The following is a 21,723-nucleotide window of genomic DNA, read 5'->3' on the forward strand; positions in this document are numbered from 1 at the left end:
TTTATTTGATCAATACAGAAAAAAACAGTAATCTTGCAAAATGTTATTACAATATAAAATAATGGTTTCTATTTTAATATCTTTTAAAATCAAATTTATTTTTGACGCAAAGCTGAGTTTATAAATACGATTTTAATGTATATTAAAATGGAAAACGTTATTTTACATCATAATAATATTTCACAATATTACATTTTTTTCGTGTATTTTTGATTAATATGCCACCTTGATGAGCATAAGAAACTGCTGTAAAAATTGTTCTGATCCCAAACTTTTGACCAGTAGTTTATAGATTTTAAATTATTTAAATAACACCTTTCCCTTATATTAACAATTTTTTAATTTTATCTGCAATATTTCCCTGCCTTTTTTTCTTTTAATAAAATATGGGTTTTTTATCATTAAAACTCTAAACATAAAAATATAGCAAAAAATAAATAAATATATATATATATATATATATATATATATATATATATATATTAGCCATAGTTTGTCTGGTCCTGTGTCTTATAGTCAGGTGCGACTTATTTATCTAAATTAATTTGACATGAACCAAGAGAAAACATAACCATCTCCAGCCACGAGAGGGCACTCTATGCTGCTCAGTGCTCCTGTAGTCTACACTGAAAACATAGAGCGCCCTCTCATGGCTGCATACGGTAATGTTTTCTCTTGGTTCTTGGTTCTAAATAAATGCGACTTATAGTCTAGTGCAGGGCCGGCCCGAGGCATACGCGAACTAAGCGACTAAGCCACCAGGGGGCCCCCAAGCATTTTTTTTTTTTTTTTAATTTTTTTTTTACAATTAAATAACTTAAACAAGTGATATAAATAAATGAATAATAAACAAATAAATGAATAATTCAAGACAAGAAAATTCTTATTTACTGACAACTGCTGCTGTGTCTGCTAGCGTTTGAGTCATGCGCAATTGCGCATAGACACCTTGCGTGTATTGACAATTCGCGCCGTTAAGTGCGCGTCACTGTAATAAATGATAAGCCATGTCACAAAAAGGATGTATCCCTCTGGTGCCGAACAGAAAAAGAAGAAAAGGATAGAAAGTTGGCTTGTCGTTGGACGTTCGAGAGTCTCAACCGGGACCGTCTCTAAAGTTACATGCGATATTGGTGTACACTTTTCTAACGTCAGTAGCATTTGAGGAGAATGACTTACAGTCATAAAAACAACTGTAATTGTTCATCTAGGTGTCAGCTATAATGCACAATTGAATATAATGTTGTACATTTATTAAAATAAACTGTAAATCATTTGTAAATTATGCTACTTTTTCACATGGAAAATTTCACTGAAGCTCAGTAGAATTTGAGGAGAAAGACTTGCAGTCACCTTATACATGTTATATTAAACTAAATTATAAATCATTTAGGTAAAAACGAGGCCCGTTTATCACTTACAGGCACATTCCTGTTAAAGTTTTTTTTTTTTTTTTTTTTTTTTTCAGGTTCCCTTACGAAAATTACCCATGGTTTTATCAATAACACCACAAATCATCGTTCTTGTCGCCATGGTAACTGCATATTAACCATGGTTTTGTTACTTCAAATAATAATTTACAAAGAAGTATTAATATACTGTAATATATATTTTTTGTTGTTGTTGTTGCTATCAATAGCCTTTAAATGTCTTTACATAAATTATTGCATTATATAAAAAAACTATGAGGCAACAATGATTGGTTAATAATAACAATGTTAAAATACATAATGTAGGCACATACCAAATAAACAATTTATATACATGTTATTACAAATGCCTGCACAGGGAGCCAAATGCCATGTAATTGCTGCTGTCACATTTTTGCTATAGATGACACAGCCTTTATAATTTCTTCAACAAAAATCGTGCATATCACAACCCTCGCAATAGAAGAACTGCTTAATTTCCTTTTGCATGATTTCTGAATGCTTAAGACTATGAAATAAATTAGTCATAATAAAGCTATAGCCATAGGCAAATGTTGAATGGTACAATTGTAATTAGTAAATAATAAAATGTATTCTTTTACTTTTTTAATTGATTAAAGTTCTATTTTCACCCCTATAGTAGGTGTTTATTTCCCATCATCATATTTGAAGAAGGGGGGCACAACAATACAATCCTGCTGTCCCGATGTCATCAGTGACTTTGCCTCCTGAAAAGCTAGGAAGGAACAACTTTGAGGTCATTGTTGTACAATTGTCATTGTTGAATCCTAGCTGTTCTTATGTTTGCTTTCATTATTTAAGTTTTTAACTATTTTTTTGTAGCATTATATTTTTTATTATATTAATGTTTGTTTATTTTGGTTTCATTTAAAAGATTGCACATTTAATGCACATTTGCATTTGGACATTTGCTAATTATTTATTTCATGTTTTGTGACAGTTTGTATTCAGAAGTTTAAGAGTGAAGTATGTTAAGTATTTATTTTTATTTATTTATTTTGTATTAATACATAACCTCACTGTATTCATTTATAATGTAACCTTATAGCGTGACATTTGTGTCAATAATCTTGAAGCACAGGTGACTCCGCGTGGTGGGAGGGGGGCCCCCAAATCAAATTCTGCTTAGGGCCCCCAAGAGGCTCGGGCCGGCACTGGTCTAGTGCGACTTATATGTTTTTTTTCCCCTTGTCATGACGTTTTTTTTTTTTGGACTGGTGCGACTTATAGTTCGAAAAATATGGGGTAATTGCTTTTGGCATCTAACACAATTTAACCAAGACCACATCTGTGCGGAGTGGAGAGGGTTTGGTTAAAGCTTGACAAATATCTTTTAGCACATATTTTTTAAACAAACGTCTTGCATTCATCATAAAGCACGAGCACAAATGCGCCCCCCATTCCTCTGAATACATTAGACAGAGCCCCTTTGAAGAAAGCTTTTCCACCCTCATCACGAGCGATCTTTCTCCAGCAGTCAAGGGTTCCAGTGTACATAATATCCACTGGGAAAACAAAAGACAAAGGCCTGAGTTGCAATAAATGCACACTTGATGGAGAACAGTGCATATGTTTGAGTATGTCTGTTGTGTACCTCCTTTGCGGCCGGACTGCATCATCATGCGACACCGCACAGTGTCAAATGGATAGGACACCACGCCAGCCACTGCTGTGCAATGATCCAGCTGACCACAAAAAGGGTGTTCTTCGGGTCGGGAAGCATGCCTGCACAGCAAAACACACAATTATTCATGCATGTTTCTAATAGAGTGTATATGAAGATTTGAAGATATTGACTTGAACTGGCCATATGACAAGTTAAATTAGAATGACAGAAAGAGGAGTTGCAATTCTGAATACTGAATTGTAACAGTAAAACACAGGTAATGCATTCTGGGAAATGAAGTGATCTTTCACCCCAGTCCCCCAAAAAAATGTCATATAAACTAAATAAAAAATGTTAAAGTATTAAGTAAATCCATTACAAATTGTTTCCATTCACTGAAATAAAGCTGAAATAAAATACAAATTGGAAACTGAAGTTAATCTAAAATTCTAAAAGTTCTAAAATGACTAAAACTGCACCCGCCTACTTCTATTCACTTTTGAGACTCTACATCCCCTCCAGAAATCTGAGATCTATGAGTAAAGCGACGCCTACCATCGCACAAAAGCACTTTCCAGAACATTTTTGTTTGTTGCTTTGGATAAAAGTGTCTGCTAAAAATGAATAAATGTAAATGTAAAAAAAAAAAAAAAAAAAAAAAAAAAAAAAAATTAAGCTAAATGGAAACTGAAAATATAAAAAGAAAAACTAACTCAAAATGTTTATAAATACTCATTTAAATAAATAAAAAGCTCATTTAAAATATTAATATATTATAACATAACATAATATAATATAATACTAATTTAACATTTTCAAACAAGGCTTTATCCAGCCAAGGTTTAAAGTTTGCATTTGCTTTTCTAATAAAACCAAATAATTTATTTTTATTTTTAAAAAAAGTACTAATTCAAATTATGAATAAATACTACAACACTAAAACAACCATTTTTCAAACAAGGCGTCGTCAGTCTAAGATTCATAATAAATATTTGCTTTTCTAATAAAAGCTTCAATTATTTTTTCTAATTTTAAAATTCTACTTGTAACCCTGTAAATCACATCATCTGAAGCACAAACCTATTACCTTTAGCAGTGTCATAGATTCCGAAGTAGGTGGCCCTGTAAATAATGATGGCCTGGACAGAGACGTTGAAGCCCTGATACAGACCCCGCAACCCGTCTGACCTAAAGATTTTGGCCAGACAGTAAGCCAGCCCATTAAACTCTCTGGTGCTGCCGGCTTTGCCGACATCTGAAGCCAAGCGGGTTCAAGCGAAATCCAGAGGGTAGACGAAGCAGAGGGAAGTGGCTCCTGCAGCTCCACCTGAGGCCAAGTTACCGGCGAAGTATCGCCAGAACTGCGTGTGCTTATCAACACCACCCAAGAATATCTGTTTGTACTTGTCCTTGAAGGCAAAGTTGAGGGCTTGTGTGGGGAAATAGCGAATGATGTTGGCTAGGTTGCCACGCCAAAAGGAAGCAAAGCCTTTCTCCTTAGGAATCCTCACAATACAGTCCATAGTACCTTTGTATTGTTTTTCTGCACTGATCTGCTTGCTGGCATGTTGTACCTATTAAATGAAACACAAAAGACTGTGAGATACATGATATCTGGATTTATTCATTGTCTTTTAATTGTCCTTGAGGAATATTTCAAATACAGAAAACTGAAATTCTATTTACCATTTAAAATAACCTTTTTTAGCAGTTCATATAAAACAATTTCTAATTAATGCTATTTATTTCTGTGATGATGCTGAAGCTGTATTTTGAGCAGCCATTATTTCTGTTTTCAAGATGCTTCAGATTCAGATTTGCTGCTCAAGAAACATTTCTAATTTTCAATACTGACAACCGCTGCGCTGCTTAATATTTTTATGGAAACCATAATACATTTTCCTAATATTCTTTGACGAATAGGAAGTTCAAAAGAAGATCATTTTTTTTAAACAGAAGTGTTTTGATAACATTACAAATATCATCAATATCACTTTTGATCAGTTAAATCTGCTAAATCTAAGAACCCCAAATGCTTGAACAGTAGCCTAGTTTCCACAGAAATATGAAGCAAAAACTGTTTTCAACTTTGATAATGCTGCTCCAGCAGAAAATCAGCATATCAGTATGATTACTGAAGGATCATGTGACATAAGACTGTTAATGACTGCAGTAAATTCAGCCTTGCTATCACAGGAATAGGCTAAATTAAATATATTAAATCAGAAAACAGTTACTTATAATAATATTTCACAGAATTACTGTTTTTATTGTATTTTAAATCAAATAAATGCAGCATTGATAAGCCTAAAAGACTTACAAAAATTTTTTTAAAAATCGTTTGTATGGGAGCATATAGTTCTGACATGATTTTTTTCTGATTTTAGATGCCCTTCTTGGCAAAAATCAGCCCAAATGCATGCGACAGGAGACCAGACTGCAAAGGAGCAAGCTGCTGGAAATTCACGGTTTGGAATTAAAATACGGTACATTTGGGTTACTAAAATCTACAAATTAAGATCCACGTGAAAGACTTCCAGAAAACAAACTGGTCATTAAAAAGACCACTTAAACGTCAGGTATGGCCTCTGAAGGAGAAAGTGAGTTACCACCTTTATAGCCACTAAAATAAAAAAATAAATAAAAATGTCCTTAGTGGTTATTATTAAATAAAAGAGAAAAGGGTTTATAAATTAGCATACATCACGGCAGAGTGAGTGAAGAGAAGTCGAGATGATGAATCTCACCTGCAGCAGCAGTTTGACTCTCTCTATCGGCGCGACTGCAGTTTTGGAAATAGCTGCTGCGACCCCACCGGCCAAAAAGTCTTTAGCAAAAGAAAGTGCAGCATCAGCCATGACGATAATACTTAACCTTAGTGTATTATAAACACAATATACTGAACGTGCCGACAGAAGCAGGAGGTAGAGCGGAAAGTGATGAGGATGCTGCAGCGGACACACTGCGCGAACTCACGAGGTTTCTCGCGATATTTGCTCCCGAATTACTAGTGTGTAGAGTAAAGACGCTGTGTACAACCATTCAGTCTGTGTACAACACAGAACTTACATTTTAATTACATGATATATCAATTAATTAATAACTTAATAATGAATTGTCCATTATATCATGTTAGTTAAAATTCTTATTGATTACATGCATCATATCATATTATTCCAATCTAAGAGATTTTAACTATAAACCAACATACAAAACCAGATCTGAATTACCAGTACCTTTGTACAATTAGGCTTTTCATTTAAAACACTTCGTTATTAAATACTGCTCTTGAATCTATTCCCTATAGGACTACAAACCCCATTCCTCCCAATAAAAGCTAAAGACAAGAAGCTGTTTTTTGATTCAAAACCATATTTAATTCAATTTACAACATTCACAGTTAAAAACTGTTTCTGTGATTAATAATAATCATGTACAAATACTTAATTTGAGTATTTAGGTCAGAAACGTTAATAATATTTGAACACAGCTAAAACACTGAACTACAGTAAGTCAACAGTAGTGTTTCCAAAATGCTGTAGGTGTTATATCACTCAAGTTCTGCAGTCTCAATGGATGCTGAAGAACAGCCTAGTAATGTTCTTTTATTATTTGGGTCTTCTTTCACAAACAGCATGGCATCCAGCAGGTTATCTGTGTGGTTGATGTGTTTTGGAGTGAAGCCATGCTTCTCCAGTAAGTCACTGTATTCGGTGGGGCTCCTCTGCTTTCCTTCTGTCATACTGAGAGCTTGCAACAGGGCTCGGCTTGGCCTTTTCCTTTCCTCATCCAGAAAAATCTCAGACACCAGAAGCCCACAACCTGTTTGGTAAGCAATACATTCATAAACCAAACATTTAAACCTTTGACCTGTAGTGTTCCTGTAGCAAGCTCAAGGTTGGGGGTTCGATTCCCCGGGAACACATGATATGTAAAAATTGATAGCCTGAATGCACTGTAAGTCGCTTTGGATAAAAGCGTCTGCTAAATGCATAAATTTAATTTAATTTAATTTAATTTAATTTAATTTAATTTAATTTAATTTTATTTTTGATTTAATGTAATTTAATTTAATTTTGACCTTGATTTAAAAAAACAAAAAACAAAAGCACAATTCAAAATACTTTAAAGGAACAAGTAATGTTACGATAGAGTTTATACTGTAGGAATCAAACAGGCTACGAGTTCACCAACTGGGATGAAGATACCCCCAGGGGGCGCTAAAGGGCCATTTACAAAGGGATCATCATATTAGGAGGGTCCTTGGAATAAAAAAAGTTTGATATGTCAGAATCAGGCTTACACATTAATAATGTCAAGTTTTAAAGCACTTACCTGGTGTGCACATTTTGGACAGTTTACTCAATAATACATGCAGTTTCTCATCAGACCAATCATGGAGGATTCGTGCAAGAATATACAGGTCTGCTTTAGGCAGGTCATCTTTAAAGAAATCTCCTATCATGCAAATAGAAAGAAAACCAAAAAGTGGAAAAAAAAAAAAAAAAGAGTCAAGATTTTCACAAGGACTTTGGCACATTACTCCGGATGTATTAAACATGAAACAAATACACTGTAAAATTCATTGTAAAAATGTTAATATAAAGTCTTCACTGACCTGCAACAAATGAAACTCTGTCATCAGTTTCTTTAGGCTGAAAGTGGCGTCTCATCTCAATAACTTGGGGCAAGTCAAATACAATAACCGACAGTCCAGGATGCGCTTTTGTAAACTCATATGCCATGGCACCAGTGCAACCTGTGTGAGAACAGAATGCTTTTCTAAAATGCTCATAAAATATATATAATTCATAACTCTAGACTACACCTCAAATTCTTGAAATTTTCTGATATTTTTTCAGAAGTTTCTTATGCTCAACAAACTGGCATTTACAGTATTTTACCAAAATACAGTGAAAACAGTAATAGTGTGGTAAAATTTGTAAATCAAAATAACCATATTCTATTTCAATACATTTAAAGATGTAATTTAGCCGTATGATTTAAAGCTGAAGTTACAGCAACCATGGATCCAGGCTTCAGTGTCACATTATCCTTCAGAAATCAGTCTAATATTCTGATTTGGTGCTCAAGATACATTTCTTTATTTCATCAATGTTGTAAAGTTGTGCTGCTTAATATTTCTGCAGAAACTGTGCAACCGTTGTTTTTTTATGACTCTTTAGTGAATAGAAAGTTCTAAAGAATAGCATTTGTTTTTTAATCTCTGTAAATTCCTTAACTGTCACTTTAAATTCAATTTAATGCATCTTTGCTGTATTTAAATACATTAATTGATTTTCCTTTTTTAAAGTAATTTTGCTAACCTCAATTTTAAATGGTATTTTAATTATGTTATAAATTTGTTAAACAATGGTTTGTATGCTTCCACCCACACACTTAGATACAATGATACGTGCACACACACGCACAATCACAATCACAATCACAAGAATACATATACAGATTTATCAGAATAATTTGGATATGTTAGCTGTCAGTATATATGTTCATTTGTCCTAGTGTTTCTGTATTTGGCACTTGTAAATTCTGTCACATTCTTTACTTGCATAAAAAAAAATATATATAAATATATATATAAATGAATAAATAAAATTAAATGGTAGTGCATATTTATTTCATGTCAGAAGAAGGCTAAAGATTTTGGAAGCACTATTATCTTTATGATTCCATTTAGTTACTGTCACAAAAATAAAACCCTTCACTCTTTAATTACCTTTAAAGTTTCTAACTTTTTTTTGTCTGTGTGGAAAATAAATTCTAGCTCTAAATTTAGGTTAAAGCAGGTAAAGAGAATAAACCGGATACAAAAAATACAGATGTCCTTGGCATAAAAGGCCCCTGAGAATACTGGTAATAAGAAGCATATATAATATGCATATCAAGCTTGCAACTCCTTTTCAGATAAGCAGCTTTTGAGAACAAGCTCTTTCATAATAAAATATGCATGCACTACGTTCTAGTGAAATCTCAAATTATGCAAGACAGCAGCGTGACGGTGGTTTCTGCACATCATATCTGTGCATTCTCGCGGTCACTCGCTCACATCTCAATGGGAAGTCAGGCACGCAATGTTTTGATCTGTTTTTTTGTTTGTTTGTTTTTAATAATCCTGAACGTTAGGGAAAAAAAGCTGAGAGAGTATGTTCTTTTATTGATTTTTTTCTTGAATTCATATTTGAATTAAACATTTAATTTCTCGGCTTTTTAAGATTTTCTTTTAGTGATTTTGAAACATACCTGATATATAAAGGCTGCCCATGAAAACAATTTTATAGCCTGCATTTGGTTAATCAGTATATCTTAAAATGAACCAATTGATAGCCTTTATTTTACCATCTGTCTCTTTTTTGAGGTAAAAATCATATACCTCCAATGTCACAAGCTGTTTTGTAGGGAGAAAGATCAAATGCTGTTGCCACATCTTTTCCAGTCACCCTTGCGATGCTGTGCATTGCATCCATGAATCGTATCTTAACTTCATCTTTACTGTAGTAGGCATCCTAGAAGACAACAAAGCAGTTCTACTTAAAACTGAAATCTCAATAGCATGATCCATAGGTGATATGAGATGAGCAGATGCGTTTAACTCGCGTTTACCTGAAACACATCCTCATTCTTCTTCCCAAATGCTCGCTCATGTTGGCTGGTGCCCTCCCTGACAGCATTCTCTAGATGGCTGAAGAGAGGCCACACCATATCATTGCAGTGGAGAATGTACCCATTCAATGACTCAGGGCTGTCTGATACCAGAAAGCGACTGGCCTGTTCTGTATTTCTATACACTGCAACAGACAATAAACAATTTTAGATTTACAGTCCACCTCCGGACATGACAATGAACAGAATGTGTAATAAACAAGCAGTAGGAGGAAATGCATGTATGCAAGTGCCTTGCCTTAATGAACAGAGAATAGTGCTTGTCAGTTATAAATGGACAATGAGCATAGAGGTTTCAGAACTCGCATTTAGGAAAACCACATGCGATTTCTAAAACGGCAATATGTAAACCTTACCACTGGTATTTTGCTGTTTGACCCGTTCTAGAAGACCTAAAGAGACAGCACCTTCCAAAAGCCTCTCAGTGCCTAAAACAGAGGCGTTGATTTGGCCAGCTACCTCTTCTAAGGTCAGACTGTTAGAGCTGTTCAATACATCAAACACCTTCAGTTTGGATGCTGTGAATAGAGTCTGATAAACAAATGCATTGCAGAGCAGTTACCACACATTTCCCCATTGATAAATCATTTGTAATTTAATGGTTGGTGTTTAAATTAATGCACTAACAGCATAATAGTAAAGTTATAAAGTTAAAATATTAAAGGTGTAGTTCACACAAAAGTAAGAATTCTGTCATTATTGACTTGCTCATGTGTTGGTCTAAACTTAATGCTTTTAAATTTTGATGAACACAAGAAGAGTTTTTACCAAAATTGCACTCTGGCATAAGTTAACTATTCTTTAACGTGTAAAGAATCACGATTACCTTTGAAGCTTTGAACCCATCCAGTAAGCTGATGATACTGTGGGGGATGTCCTGTCTGCTGAACTCCGGCCCAATTACATTCTGTTCTTGCATTGACGATTGACTGACATCTTTACCATTTTCCAACAGCTCAACCTCCCCGTTTGTGGCACCTTCAGACAGGCTGTTAACCAGAGACCAAGCCTCATCTGATTCCCGTTTGACCTTATGGGCCGGACTCTCATGTGGGCTGTTAAAAATCAACCCCAGCTGCTTGCAGAAGTGGTTAAGAGGGAAGCCTACCACATTAAGAAAATCTCCTTTCACATACTCCACCAGCATGCCACCCAAAGCCTGGATCCCATAACCACCAGCTTTGTCCCTGTAAAGCACAGATAAATCTGTCAGTCTAATCATTGATCAGATTCTGCAATGCCAGGGCACAGAAAATTGATTTATTTACTCAAAGTGGACTCCCTTACTCAAAAATGTACCTTGCTGAATTTCCCCTTGTCATTTTCAACACGTCAAAGCAAACACAAAAATGACTAACTCTATAAAGGTCCAAATTCCACAGGTTCAGCAAGTTCAAATTTACTGAACATGCTCAGCAAACGTGATAGCAGTTTTTAATGCATTTAGAATATGAAAATCAATACACATAAACTCACATGGGCTCTCCACTGTTGATGTATTCCCAGAGCATCTCCTCGGATAATTCTGCAAATTTTACTTTTGTCTCTTCATAAAAATCAACCACTTTGTAGTCTGTATCTGAACCTGCATAGAAAAAGTATTAATCTTTAAAATGATCTGTCTGTTTTACAAATACAAGATTTTAATTGTAAAAATAAAAACATTAACTTTCACATACCACTCTTGTCATGGCAGAGCACAATAGCTACACCCGTGAAGACGCTGTGTTCCTTGCCACTCAACCTGAAACAACAATAATTTCAATAGATTTTAGTTTCTGCATGAGTGTAATAAAAGTCTCACTTCAAGACAACAACAAAACATGTCAATGCACCTAGACAGCATACGGTAAGCATCTTGTTTATCTGTAGGCTTCTCCAAGATCAAACCATCAACTGTCTGAAGACGAAAAGAGAGGACAAATTTAACAAGGCAATTTTACGATCAGAATATCATATGTAGAATCTCTATTACTTTATATTATACAGCTGCTTACCACAACAGTGTCTGCTCCGATTACAACATCTGGACGTTTCAAGTGTTTCTGAATCAAGCACATATACAGTTATACTGAATAAAGGGGACATAGTAAATGGTCAGAAACTAAAATTTGCTTTCTCCCATTCAGAAATAAACAACTTACAAATGGCATTCGGTGAGCCACTTCCAAAGCCTTCTGTTTGGCTGTCTCCACTGCATAGTCATATGGACTCTTAAACAAGGATTTGTCCAATGTTTCTTTAAACCAAGAAGGAACCACCTCAAACCGTAAACCCTGCCTCATTGATATAGAAAGAAAAGAGAAACACTGATCATTAAAAGTTCATTGTCCATGTATAAACCTAGTAAAATATCTCAAAAACTTACAGCATTAGATAAAATCTCCAGACGTCGTGGAGATGCACTTGCTAGGACAACAAGCTTTCCACTCAGCTTGGATATTACTGGATTTAACAGCATGTTACACCTCTCCTTCTGACACTTCCAGAGATTGATCCTGAAAATCGAGAGAAAAATTTACCTATATGCATGTCAAAAACAACAAGTTTAATACACTGACATGGCAAAATCATATGCTTAACCAGCAAAAGTCTGAGTTCTCAGGGACAGCAACCTCGATAATGTTTGAAGGTGAGCTTGACAACAATTTCGTCCAGATCATAATTTTCTTATCGTTGTTTATTTGAAACAGAAAACATCAGTCTATCCATTTCTTAGACTTAGTGTAGTTGCATTAGAAGTGTATTTGGTCTAGTTATAGAGCAGTGTGTTCATGCAAGAACTTAGCGTGTCGAAAAGCGGTATTCATTTATTCATGTTTTGACATCAGTACATTCAGAAGTAGCAAATTACACATGTATAAAATAGTTAAATATTAATTTATCTTTAAACTTTTTAAGCATTTACCTGGAAAGGCTTGCTCCACTTAAACGTAGTGCACCGAAAGGAAGAGATCCTGAAGAGGCGGAGTCTACCACGCACGCACATGCGCAGTTACCTTTCAACGTCACGACACTTCTGCGTGACCACGTGTAAATGGAGTGTAGTTTCATTTATTCTGGACTTGTCATTATGCTGAACAGCTTTGGAAAAAAATTGTTAATTAATTAATAATATCTAGCAAGATGTATCTATTTAAAAAATAATAATAATAATAATAACTTTTATGACATTATGAATCTGACTCTAAAAGTAATGCTGGTTTTGTTATAAATTTAATTCATTTCTCTTTTTTATTTAATTTATTTGAAATATATATATATATATATCATACCATATATATATAAACTGAGATTGCTCAAAATTAATAGCTTAAAGCAATTTAATTGATAGTTGTAGGCTAAGATGAGATGAGTTGCTCACCTAAAGTGTGATAGTACACCGCTGAATGCAAGACAAATTTAAAAACAAAATAAATAAAATGTTTATTACAATAGTCAGTTACTTATAAGCTTTCTCAGTTCTGGTTTATGGATATCTTAAAAAGAAAAAAAAATATGTTTATATTTTTATTTAAAATACAAACGGGTATTCCCCAATAACTCAACATAGCCTTTTTATTGATATGATAGCCTAAAGCTTGCCACTAAAATTACACCAACTCTTTGTTATTTTTACACTTGGAAGTGGTTTTGGCACTGTGGGCAGGTGCTAAGTCCTGCTGGAAAAAAGAAATCAGCATCAGTTTCAGAAGTGGCTTGGTAACCCTTTTCCTGAAGACATCTGAGCGTGGTGACTCTTGATGCACTGACTCCAGCTTCAGTCCACTCTTGTGACACTCTCTCAAGTGTTGGAATGAATTTTGCTTGACAGTATTCTCAAGCTTGTGGTTATCCCTTTTGCTTGTGCAACTTTTCCTACCCAATTTCGTCCTTCCAGTCAACTTTGCATTTAATATGCTTTGATACAGCACTTCATTAATGACCTTCTGTGACTTACCCTCTTTGTGAAGGGTGTCAATAATCATCTTCTGGACCACTGCCAAGTAAACAGTTTTCCCCATTATTGTGAACAAGATTTTATTTTTTTATTTTATTTTTTCAAAAAATTTGAATATCATGAAAAAGTTAAAAATTTGCTTAATTTATTTCAAAGAGTGAAACTTTCATATACTCTAGATTATGGGTATGAAACTTTCATATATATACTTTAGATTCATTACTTTGAAAGGAAAACATTGCAAAGTTTTTTTCTAGAATCACGTTTCACCTTTTAAAATAAGTTACAGTTAAAAAGAGAAAGTGTGTGTGCATGCTTTTCTAGCAACTTAAATCTATCACTCCACTAAAAATTGAAAACTGCATCTGTTATAGAAGGTTCTCTTTTTCTCTCTCACACACACTTGAACCATAACATCACCTGTCATAGTGCACTTTGAAGTGGCATTTGCAAACTGCTTTATTTCCTTTTTGAGCATTGCACTGGGCATTTTCTTTAGCATTCAGCAACGTATATTTCACATTGGTCTGGGACCACTTATATCTATTTCCTGGAAGCTATTTTATTTCCACTGATGTCACACACTAATTTTTTCTTTCCTTTTTAAAAATTATTTTTTTTCAGTACATGTGCTTTGTACAATACTTCACTTGACATACCATAGTTCTCCGTAGAAAGGAACTGAAAGAAAATCTTGACCTCGGTGTGACGTCTGTGGTTTACATTCTAAGTATAATAAGCCTTAAAAAAATAAATGGTTGTAACATTTATTTTACAAAATAATAATTACAAAATCAGTTTGTTCAGATGTATTTATTAATTATAACATGAGAAAATAAATGCCTTGTATGACTTTGTATACATTGTTACCACAGAAGAATAATGCCCAGCGATGAAAACAAATTACAAACATATAACAATGAATTAGAATGTAATAATACAGGCACATTATACACAGCTTAAGTAAAATAAATATTAAAACACTTTGGTTCATAGAAAATAACTGAACATTAACTGCATATTTTACAGTATAAAAACAATTTATGGGTTAGCAATACATCTAAAATAGCTGCCACATTAAGTCAAATCAAAAAATATTGAAGTCGCTGCTAAGTGTAACCACACATCAGTGTTCAAAAGAAATATGTCAAAGTTTCAGTGAGTAGGAACTTGGTTAGTCTGATACCAAAAAAAAAAAAAAAAAAAAGGTACACAACATCACGTTGCCTGAATGCATGTGAGCAGCGTGCTTTTCCAGGAAATCAAAGCAGAACCAAAGCTAAATGCTACAAAACAATAACAACAAACCAATATATAGGAAGTGACCCTTACTATGAGTTAGCATTAACGAATATATTTTTTATAAACACTAGGAATTGTATCAGAGCTGTGGTCTAGCGGTTAGAGCTTGTGCTCTGACTCATTTAACAGTGCTCATGTGACCGCTGCAAATCTGAATCATGACATTTTCCTGACTTTTAACATTTCCAAAAGAAATGTTAAAAGTTGTCACAGTCTTCAGTTGCATTGTTCGTTGTACGGCCAGAGAATAAGCTTTCTCTTCGACCCTCAATCATTTGCGTCTCTCCCGTACTGAGGGTTTGCAACCTCAGCATTTGCCTCAGCTTCCGACGAAACTCTTTCGATGCAAAATAATAAATAAATGGATCTAGGCAACTATTAATGCAGCTAAGAGACAGGGAGAGTTTATAGTAGATATAGAGAGACTTGTCGTAGTACAGCCTTGCGATTGAGTGGGCCAAGAGTAATATGTTATTGGGAGCAAAACAAAAAATGTACACGAACAGAACGATGCACGCTAACCGCACAGCACGGCCTTTCTGATGACTGTTGGTCTTTCTGACTAGGACGTAGATGATGTTAATGTAGCAATACACTGTTATGATGAACGGACAGAGGAAGAGGATGATGAACAAGCCAAAAAGGAAGCCCGCCCAGTGAGCAATGCCTGGGAGCATGTCCTTTCTCAACACATCAAAACATGTGACGATATTGCGCTCCTTTACTTCATATGTCAGATCTTTGCGTTCCAGCGGATTCAGAATCACAAGGACTAGCAGCCATATGAATATACAAGCACCAATTGCATATGTTTTTCTCTTCCTCATCTCTCTGAAGAGCATCGGTTTCACAATCCCCAGGTAGCGGTCGGCGCTAATAGCAGTCATGAATAAAATGGAGCTGTACATGTTGGCATAGAAAACCACTGTCAGTACATTGCACATGCTTGTACCCAAAGTCCAGTTGTAGCCCTGCATTTGGTACGCGATCTGAAAGGGGAGCACAGTGCCCAGTATCAGGTCAGTAAGGGTGAGGTTGATCATAAAGATGATGGAGGGGGTTTTCGGAGAGGTGCGCATCAGTAACAGAAACAGAGAGATTCCGTTACCACTCAGGTTGGCAAGGGTCACGATGACATAGATGGCTGACACAATTTCACCGGCCAGTTTGTTGTCAAACATGGCCAAGGTGGCATTGTCCATTTTGGCGTTGACCTGTGAGTCATTCATGGTTGTTTTTCCACCTGTTTGAAGAGACAGAGAGATTACACCATACTATAAACTATTATTTTACCTCTTGAAACTCAAATTGTGAGAAACATCGCACTGTTGGTTCGTTTAATTTGTTGGGTGTAGAAACAATTGCTAGTAAATTTCACAAATAATTACAAAGAAAGATTTGAAGTAGAAAGACTGAATAATACTCCAAAAATCTATTTTATTTACGACTCTGACAAAATCATATTTGTACACTAGTTGAACTTTAAGTGCTTCATTTAAGATTCTTTAAAAAAAAAAAAAGTATCATATTTTTTTTTTTTAAATGCATAAATTGTGATAGATGACTGATATAAAGATTACAATTTTAATCATTTTTACAACAGCTGGGATGGTACACTTCCAAAAGGTACATTTTGTACGTTATTTACTCCTAAAGGCTGCATATTAGTACCTTAATGTACATATTATTACCAAAAATGTATATAGTAGTACTTAAATGGTATATATTAGTACGTTTTCAAAGGGGCTTTGTACCATTTTCTTTTCTGAGAATTTAATTTAATTGATCTAAATATTTTATATAAAGATTTTAATATTTATGTTCATATTAACATTATTTATTAGAATTTACAATTCTAAATAAAAAATAAATAAATTCATATTTTATTTGATTTTAGTATATATATTTAAGATGTCTGTGACATTGGTTTTGTTGAAAACACCTCCCTGCAGTCACACAGGAAAGACATGAGATATAATGTAAAAGTGATGCTACTTCTCACCATCAAATAGATTGGGGTGCACTTCTGTGAACAGGAAGTGCTTTCCAAACATGCTACTTCAGCAGGTACACACAATGCATGTCACATTTAACCAACAAATCACAGCCATACGTCGTAAGTCTCAGAGCTGTTTCACAAATGTTGACTGAAATGATTCACATGGACAGAGTCTCGAGCTAGGGACTTTTTTTGTGTTTTTTCAAAGGAAGTGAAAAAATATTCTGATGCCACAGCGTGTGCCAGCATCAGATTCGATAGTCATTACAGTTCTTGTGCGGCTATCTTGCACAGATTGCAATTGTATGGGTGGGCTGTAGTTTCAAATGCTTTACGTGAAAATGTTTCTGAAACAGTGTCCTTGTTTCTTTAAAAGATATTCATAGACTTGATGTGTCTTTTTTAGGTCATGATGCCAACTTATGGGTACACCACCGTTCTGCATACTCAAACTGAATACATAAAGTTAGTGGCTAAAATGTGTCCCCAGCTCTGTCTTAAAGTCAACCCTACACTTCTGAGTCATTTATCTTCTGCTTTATAGTTCTTTGAATTTTGTGCAACCTAAAGCAGACTTGCGGCGAAACGTTACATCCAGAAAACAAAGACACAAATCTGTCTTGTTTAGTTTAATCATGTATGTGTCCACTTGGATGGGTTAAATGCAGACCACCAATTCTGAGTATGGGTCACCATATTTGGCAAATGTCACAACTTTCACTTTCATATATATATATATATATATATATATATATATATATATATATATATATATATATATATATATATATATATATATATATATATATATATATATATATATATATATATATATATATATATATATATATATATGTGATAAAGTTGTTGATGATTACTTTGTCCTAAGCCAAATAAACGTTTTTTTTTCTTTTTTTCTTTTTTTTGTGAGTGAGTGTACAGGCAAAAACATTATTTTCAGATTTAGAGCTATTTGGCTTTTTATGAAGTGCTTTTCCAAACTAGTGGTAAGACAACATGCAAAATACACTTTTAAGTGTTGCTTTATTGTACTTTATCAATTTGAGTCTGTAGATTTCAATTACAAACTCCACTTTAGTATCACTCACACAAAACAGTTTTATTCATAATTGTATTTTTACAGTTTTACAGGTTTTTACATATCAATATTATGAAGGGTTTTATTTTGTTCATATATGTGACCCTGGACCATAAAACTAGTCATATCTATAGCATTAGCCAACAATACATTGTATGGGTCAAATTGTATAGATTTTTCTTTTATATAAAAAATCATTAGGATATTAAGTAAAGATCGTGTTGGATGAAGATATTTTGTAAATTTCCTATTATAAATATATCAAAGCTTTATTTGGACAACTTTAAAACTGATTTTCTCAATATTTTTGCACCCTCAGATTCCATCAATGGAAAGCGTATTTGTTCAGCTTTCAGATGTCGATAAATCTCAATCTAAAGAAATTGACCCCTGTGACTGGTTTTGTAGTCCAGGGTCATATATATAATTCACCAGATTTCATTTTATACAACATTTATTCCTAACAATGAGGTGATTTTTTTTCTGGCTGTTGACAGTATTTGGTCCCACTTTATTTTAGGGGGCCTTAACTACTATGTACTTACATAAAAATAAGTACAATTTACTGCTATTGAGGTAGGATACGGGTAAAGTTTAAGGACCGGTTTTGTTTGTATGGGTAGGTTAAAGTGTTGGTTAAGATCTAAAAGATGTGCCAACAGTGTAATTATAAATATAATTACATAAATTAATTACAGGTGTCTCATGACTCATTTGCATTTCACAAAACTTGTATTACAATTAAAAATGTTTGCAGTTCTTAGTATAGAAAATCAACTGGGGAAAATATGCAATATCTATTAGATGAGGGACAGGAGTCACAGGACACCCCCAATTCAATCCAGTTCAGTCTAGTAATCATTTATTCAGCTCATGTTGTTTAAAACCTGTACAGTATGTCTTTCATTCTTCTGCAGAGGACCACCAAGAAAGATATTTTGAAGACTGCTGGGGTCCAAAAAAATATTGGACATTGCTGACTTTCAGTGTATCAATATAAGAAAGAAAGTCATGCAGCTTTAGATTAACATAATAGTATTTTTATATATATATTTATATATAGATTTCTTTTCTGCAATTGAAGTCCATCAGTTGCATCCTTCACATGTTTTTATATGGGTGTTTTGAGCCCAAGTTTTGTGCAAGCGCTCCTAGCATGACTGCTGGAGAACACATCAACAGTGCCACCCACATCAGTACAAACAGATGTATACTGTACCTGACTGTACTGCTTATCATTTTAAATTTGGTATCTGCCCAATTCAAAAAAAACTCTTGGCAAAACTACTAAACTGTTATCACACTTAGCTTTGCAAGCTTAGCTTGTTTTTTTTTTGTTTTAACATAACATGTTTTTTTTTTGCAGTGAAACCATGCCTATGTGACGATAACAACCTAGCCGCAGCTGCCACACTTTGAACATCTCAGAATATGTTTATTTTTTCCATATAGTCAGTTTCCAGATAACCACAAACCACCTAGGCTACAAAAAGCTTGAACATTCTCACAGTTATTGTAAAAGTTCATTAACAAATCTTGCCTCAGTTGTATGGACAACTATACGGAGTAAGTTGTCACAATGGAACCCTGCTGTTAAGCGCCTTTTCTAAACTTGTCAGTGAAATGTCAATAGTAAAACAGCTACAAATTCAAGAAGCAGAAAGCAGCTAAAAGGTAACATACAAAACATTTGTATGTTGAAGAACAGAATTCAACTACATGAAATTAATTTAAAATAGTTTGAAACGAAACCACTGCCAGATGAACACACATACTTTAAATTAGATTTGAATATAAATCCTCATAGTAACTCATGACAAGACCCATTGTATCAACATCATAAAGGCTCAGAGTAAAATCTATTTGCATTCTCACAGTACTTTCTCATCACTCATGAGGTGTTACACCATCATGACTCATCTTGCTAGACGTCAAAACAAAAAGAGCTCTCTGTTGTGAAATGACATTGATAGTATATGATCAATTAATTTTTCTTGGAGTGTAACAATGTTACATTTGCTGTCCTTTGTATCAAAAGGGGATTTAGTTGGAATGTTTGAAATAATTGTCAAATCTGGAGTAATTCTTTTGTCCTAAGATTTTTGATGTGATCATCCGTTCAGTGAACCATGACACTTCTACCTCGACAAGAGCAGCAAAGCGTTCAGGTAACAATTCATCTGTTCTAACTCACAGCAGAGCACATGTACAAAATTTAACTAAAATGTGAAATTACAATAATGTTTTTGGGAAAACCAAATGACGTACAATGGACTATCACAGAAAGTAGTAGAAAAAGCATATCTGTACATATTTAGGAAATAAAAAAAGATATATATCAGGCTTGTGTACGTACCTCAAGAAGCATGTGCAACTTCCCTTGTGTGTTGATGGCAGTTAATCTGGCACAACTGTTAGACGCAGGAAACTTGTTGATGAGAGGAAGTACACCGCCTGACTACTCATTTCGATCAAAATATAGCAGCATTTGTGAAATGTAAAAAAAATATTCCATGCTTCCAAAATTTCCTAAATTTCTCACACTTCTAAAATTACATACAGTTTCACCATAAAAGATATCACAACTATGAATTTATCAGTTAAGTGATATTCACAAACAAAACTGAATTTACAGCATCCACAGAGGAAGTTGCTTTAATTTCATGCTAGTTTTACAAAGTTTCTCTTTCTCATTAATGATGTGTCTTTTAATGTTTTGTTGGATTGTATTTATAAACACCTGCTAAGGTGAAATTGATGTGGTAGGATGTGGTGAAGACAATACACCACATAAACCAGTAAAAATTAAGGCGCACACCTTTCTTCACGCCAAGCACGAGTAATCTGAGGGGTCCCACCCCATCAAACTGTGAAATGAACAATTCACTTTTGAGATGCTCCACATTTTTTGTAGTGAACTTACAAATGCATTAAGACAAACCTCAGTGTTTCTTTGGTCAGGCCTGTAAAATCCCATCTGGATATATAGAAATAGAAAGAAAGTCTTTATTAATTGATGCTTACAAAAGAAAAACAAAAAGAGAAACTGTAATGCAGAAACTCATTTGGGGGGTTTTATCAGTGTCATATGTGATCTTATTTCCTGTTTGCTTTGTTAGCTCAACTTTTTGTGTCGGTTATTCATGTATTTGACTAGACAACACACCAACTGAAAATAAGCGCTTTATTTTGGAGAAGGGCGAACTGTATATTTGCTTTTACTACTGATTGACTATAGATAACCGTCATGAGTGACAGTATAGCTTGTTTTTATCATATTTACCATCAATACTCCTTCACAGAGAACAAGAAAGATAGGTATGCAAAAACCAAGAACTCAAATTAGAAAAAAAAAAAGTCAAGACGCGAAAGACACAGGAAGACATTATGACTTGTTTTCTCCGTCTGAAAGTGTGGGAACTAAAGGAGTAGTATGAGAAACTGCAAATTACAATAATTTCTGTCTTTTCAGTGCAAACTGATTCTGGTTTAGAGTTGACTCACAAAGAGCAGGCTTCAGCTGCTGAGCTGTTTTGCAAGCAAAAGCCATTAATCGTAAGAAATCCAGCCTTAAGAAAACGTTTTTTATTTTTTAGGATTATTTCAATTTCGATTTAGCTGCATGAGAAACTGTAATTATGGTGC

General features: G+C 34.2%; 2 protein-coding genes and 1 pseudogene across 2 annotated transcripts; all 3 read right to left on the reverse strand.

Annotated features, from left to right (window-relative positions):
• Positions 1–788: 788 nt before the first annotated feature.
• On the reverse strand, positions 789–5,981 carry LOC127965401 (ADP/ATP translocase 2-like; annotated as a pseudogene).
• Positions 5,982–6,409: 428 nt separating this feature from the next.
• On the reverse strand, positions 6,410–12,759 carry asmtl (acetylserotonin O-methyltransferase-like). Its single transcript, XM_052566386.1, has 14 exons — positions 12,647–12,759; positions 12,107–12,236; positions 11,883–12,014; positions 11,736–11,783; positions 11,574–11,638; positions 11,418–11,482; positions 11,215–11,323; positions 10,565–10,925; positions 10,095–10,269; positions 9,679–9,863; positions 9,449–9,581; positions 7,676–7,816; positions 7,393–7,515; positions 6,410–6,879 (listed from the first exon to the last, which is right to left on the reverse strand). The coding sequence occupies exons 2-14, from the start codon at positions 12,197–12,199 to the stop codon at positions 6,608–6,610; spliced, it is 1,902 nt and encodes a 633-aa protein (XP_052422346.1). The 5' UTR covers positions 12,200–12,236; positions 12,647–12,759; the 3' UTR covers positions 6,410–6,607.
• Positions 12,760–14,475: 1,716 nt separating this feature from the next.
• On the reverse strand, positions 14,476–20,564 carry p2ry8 (P2Y receptor family member 8). The gene is made up of 2 exons (XM_052564505.1): positions 20,435–20,564; positions 14,476–16,223 (listed from the first exon to the last, which is right to left on the reverse strand). Exon 2 carries the CDS (start codon positions 16,207–16,209, stop codon positions 15,178–15,180), a length of 1,032 nt encoding a protein of 343 aa, XP_052420465.1. The 5' UTR covers positions 16,210–16,223; positions 20,435–20,564; the 3' UTR covers positions 14,476–15,177.
• Positions 20,565–21,723: the final 1,159 nt, after the last annotated feature.

The sequence above is a fragment of the Carassius gibelio genome, chromosome B9, assembly GCF_023724105.1.
Source record: "Carassius gibelio isolate Cgi1373 ecotype wild population from Czech Republic chromosome B9, carGib1.2-hapl.c, whole genome shotgun sequence".
NCBI lineage: Eukaryota > Metazoa > Chordata > Actinopteri > Cypriniformes > Cyprinidae > Carassius > Carassius gibelio.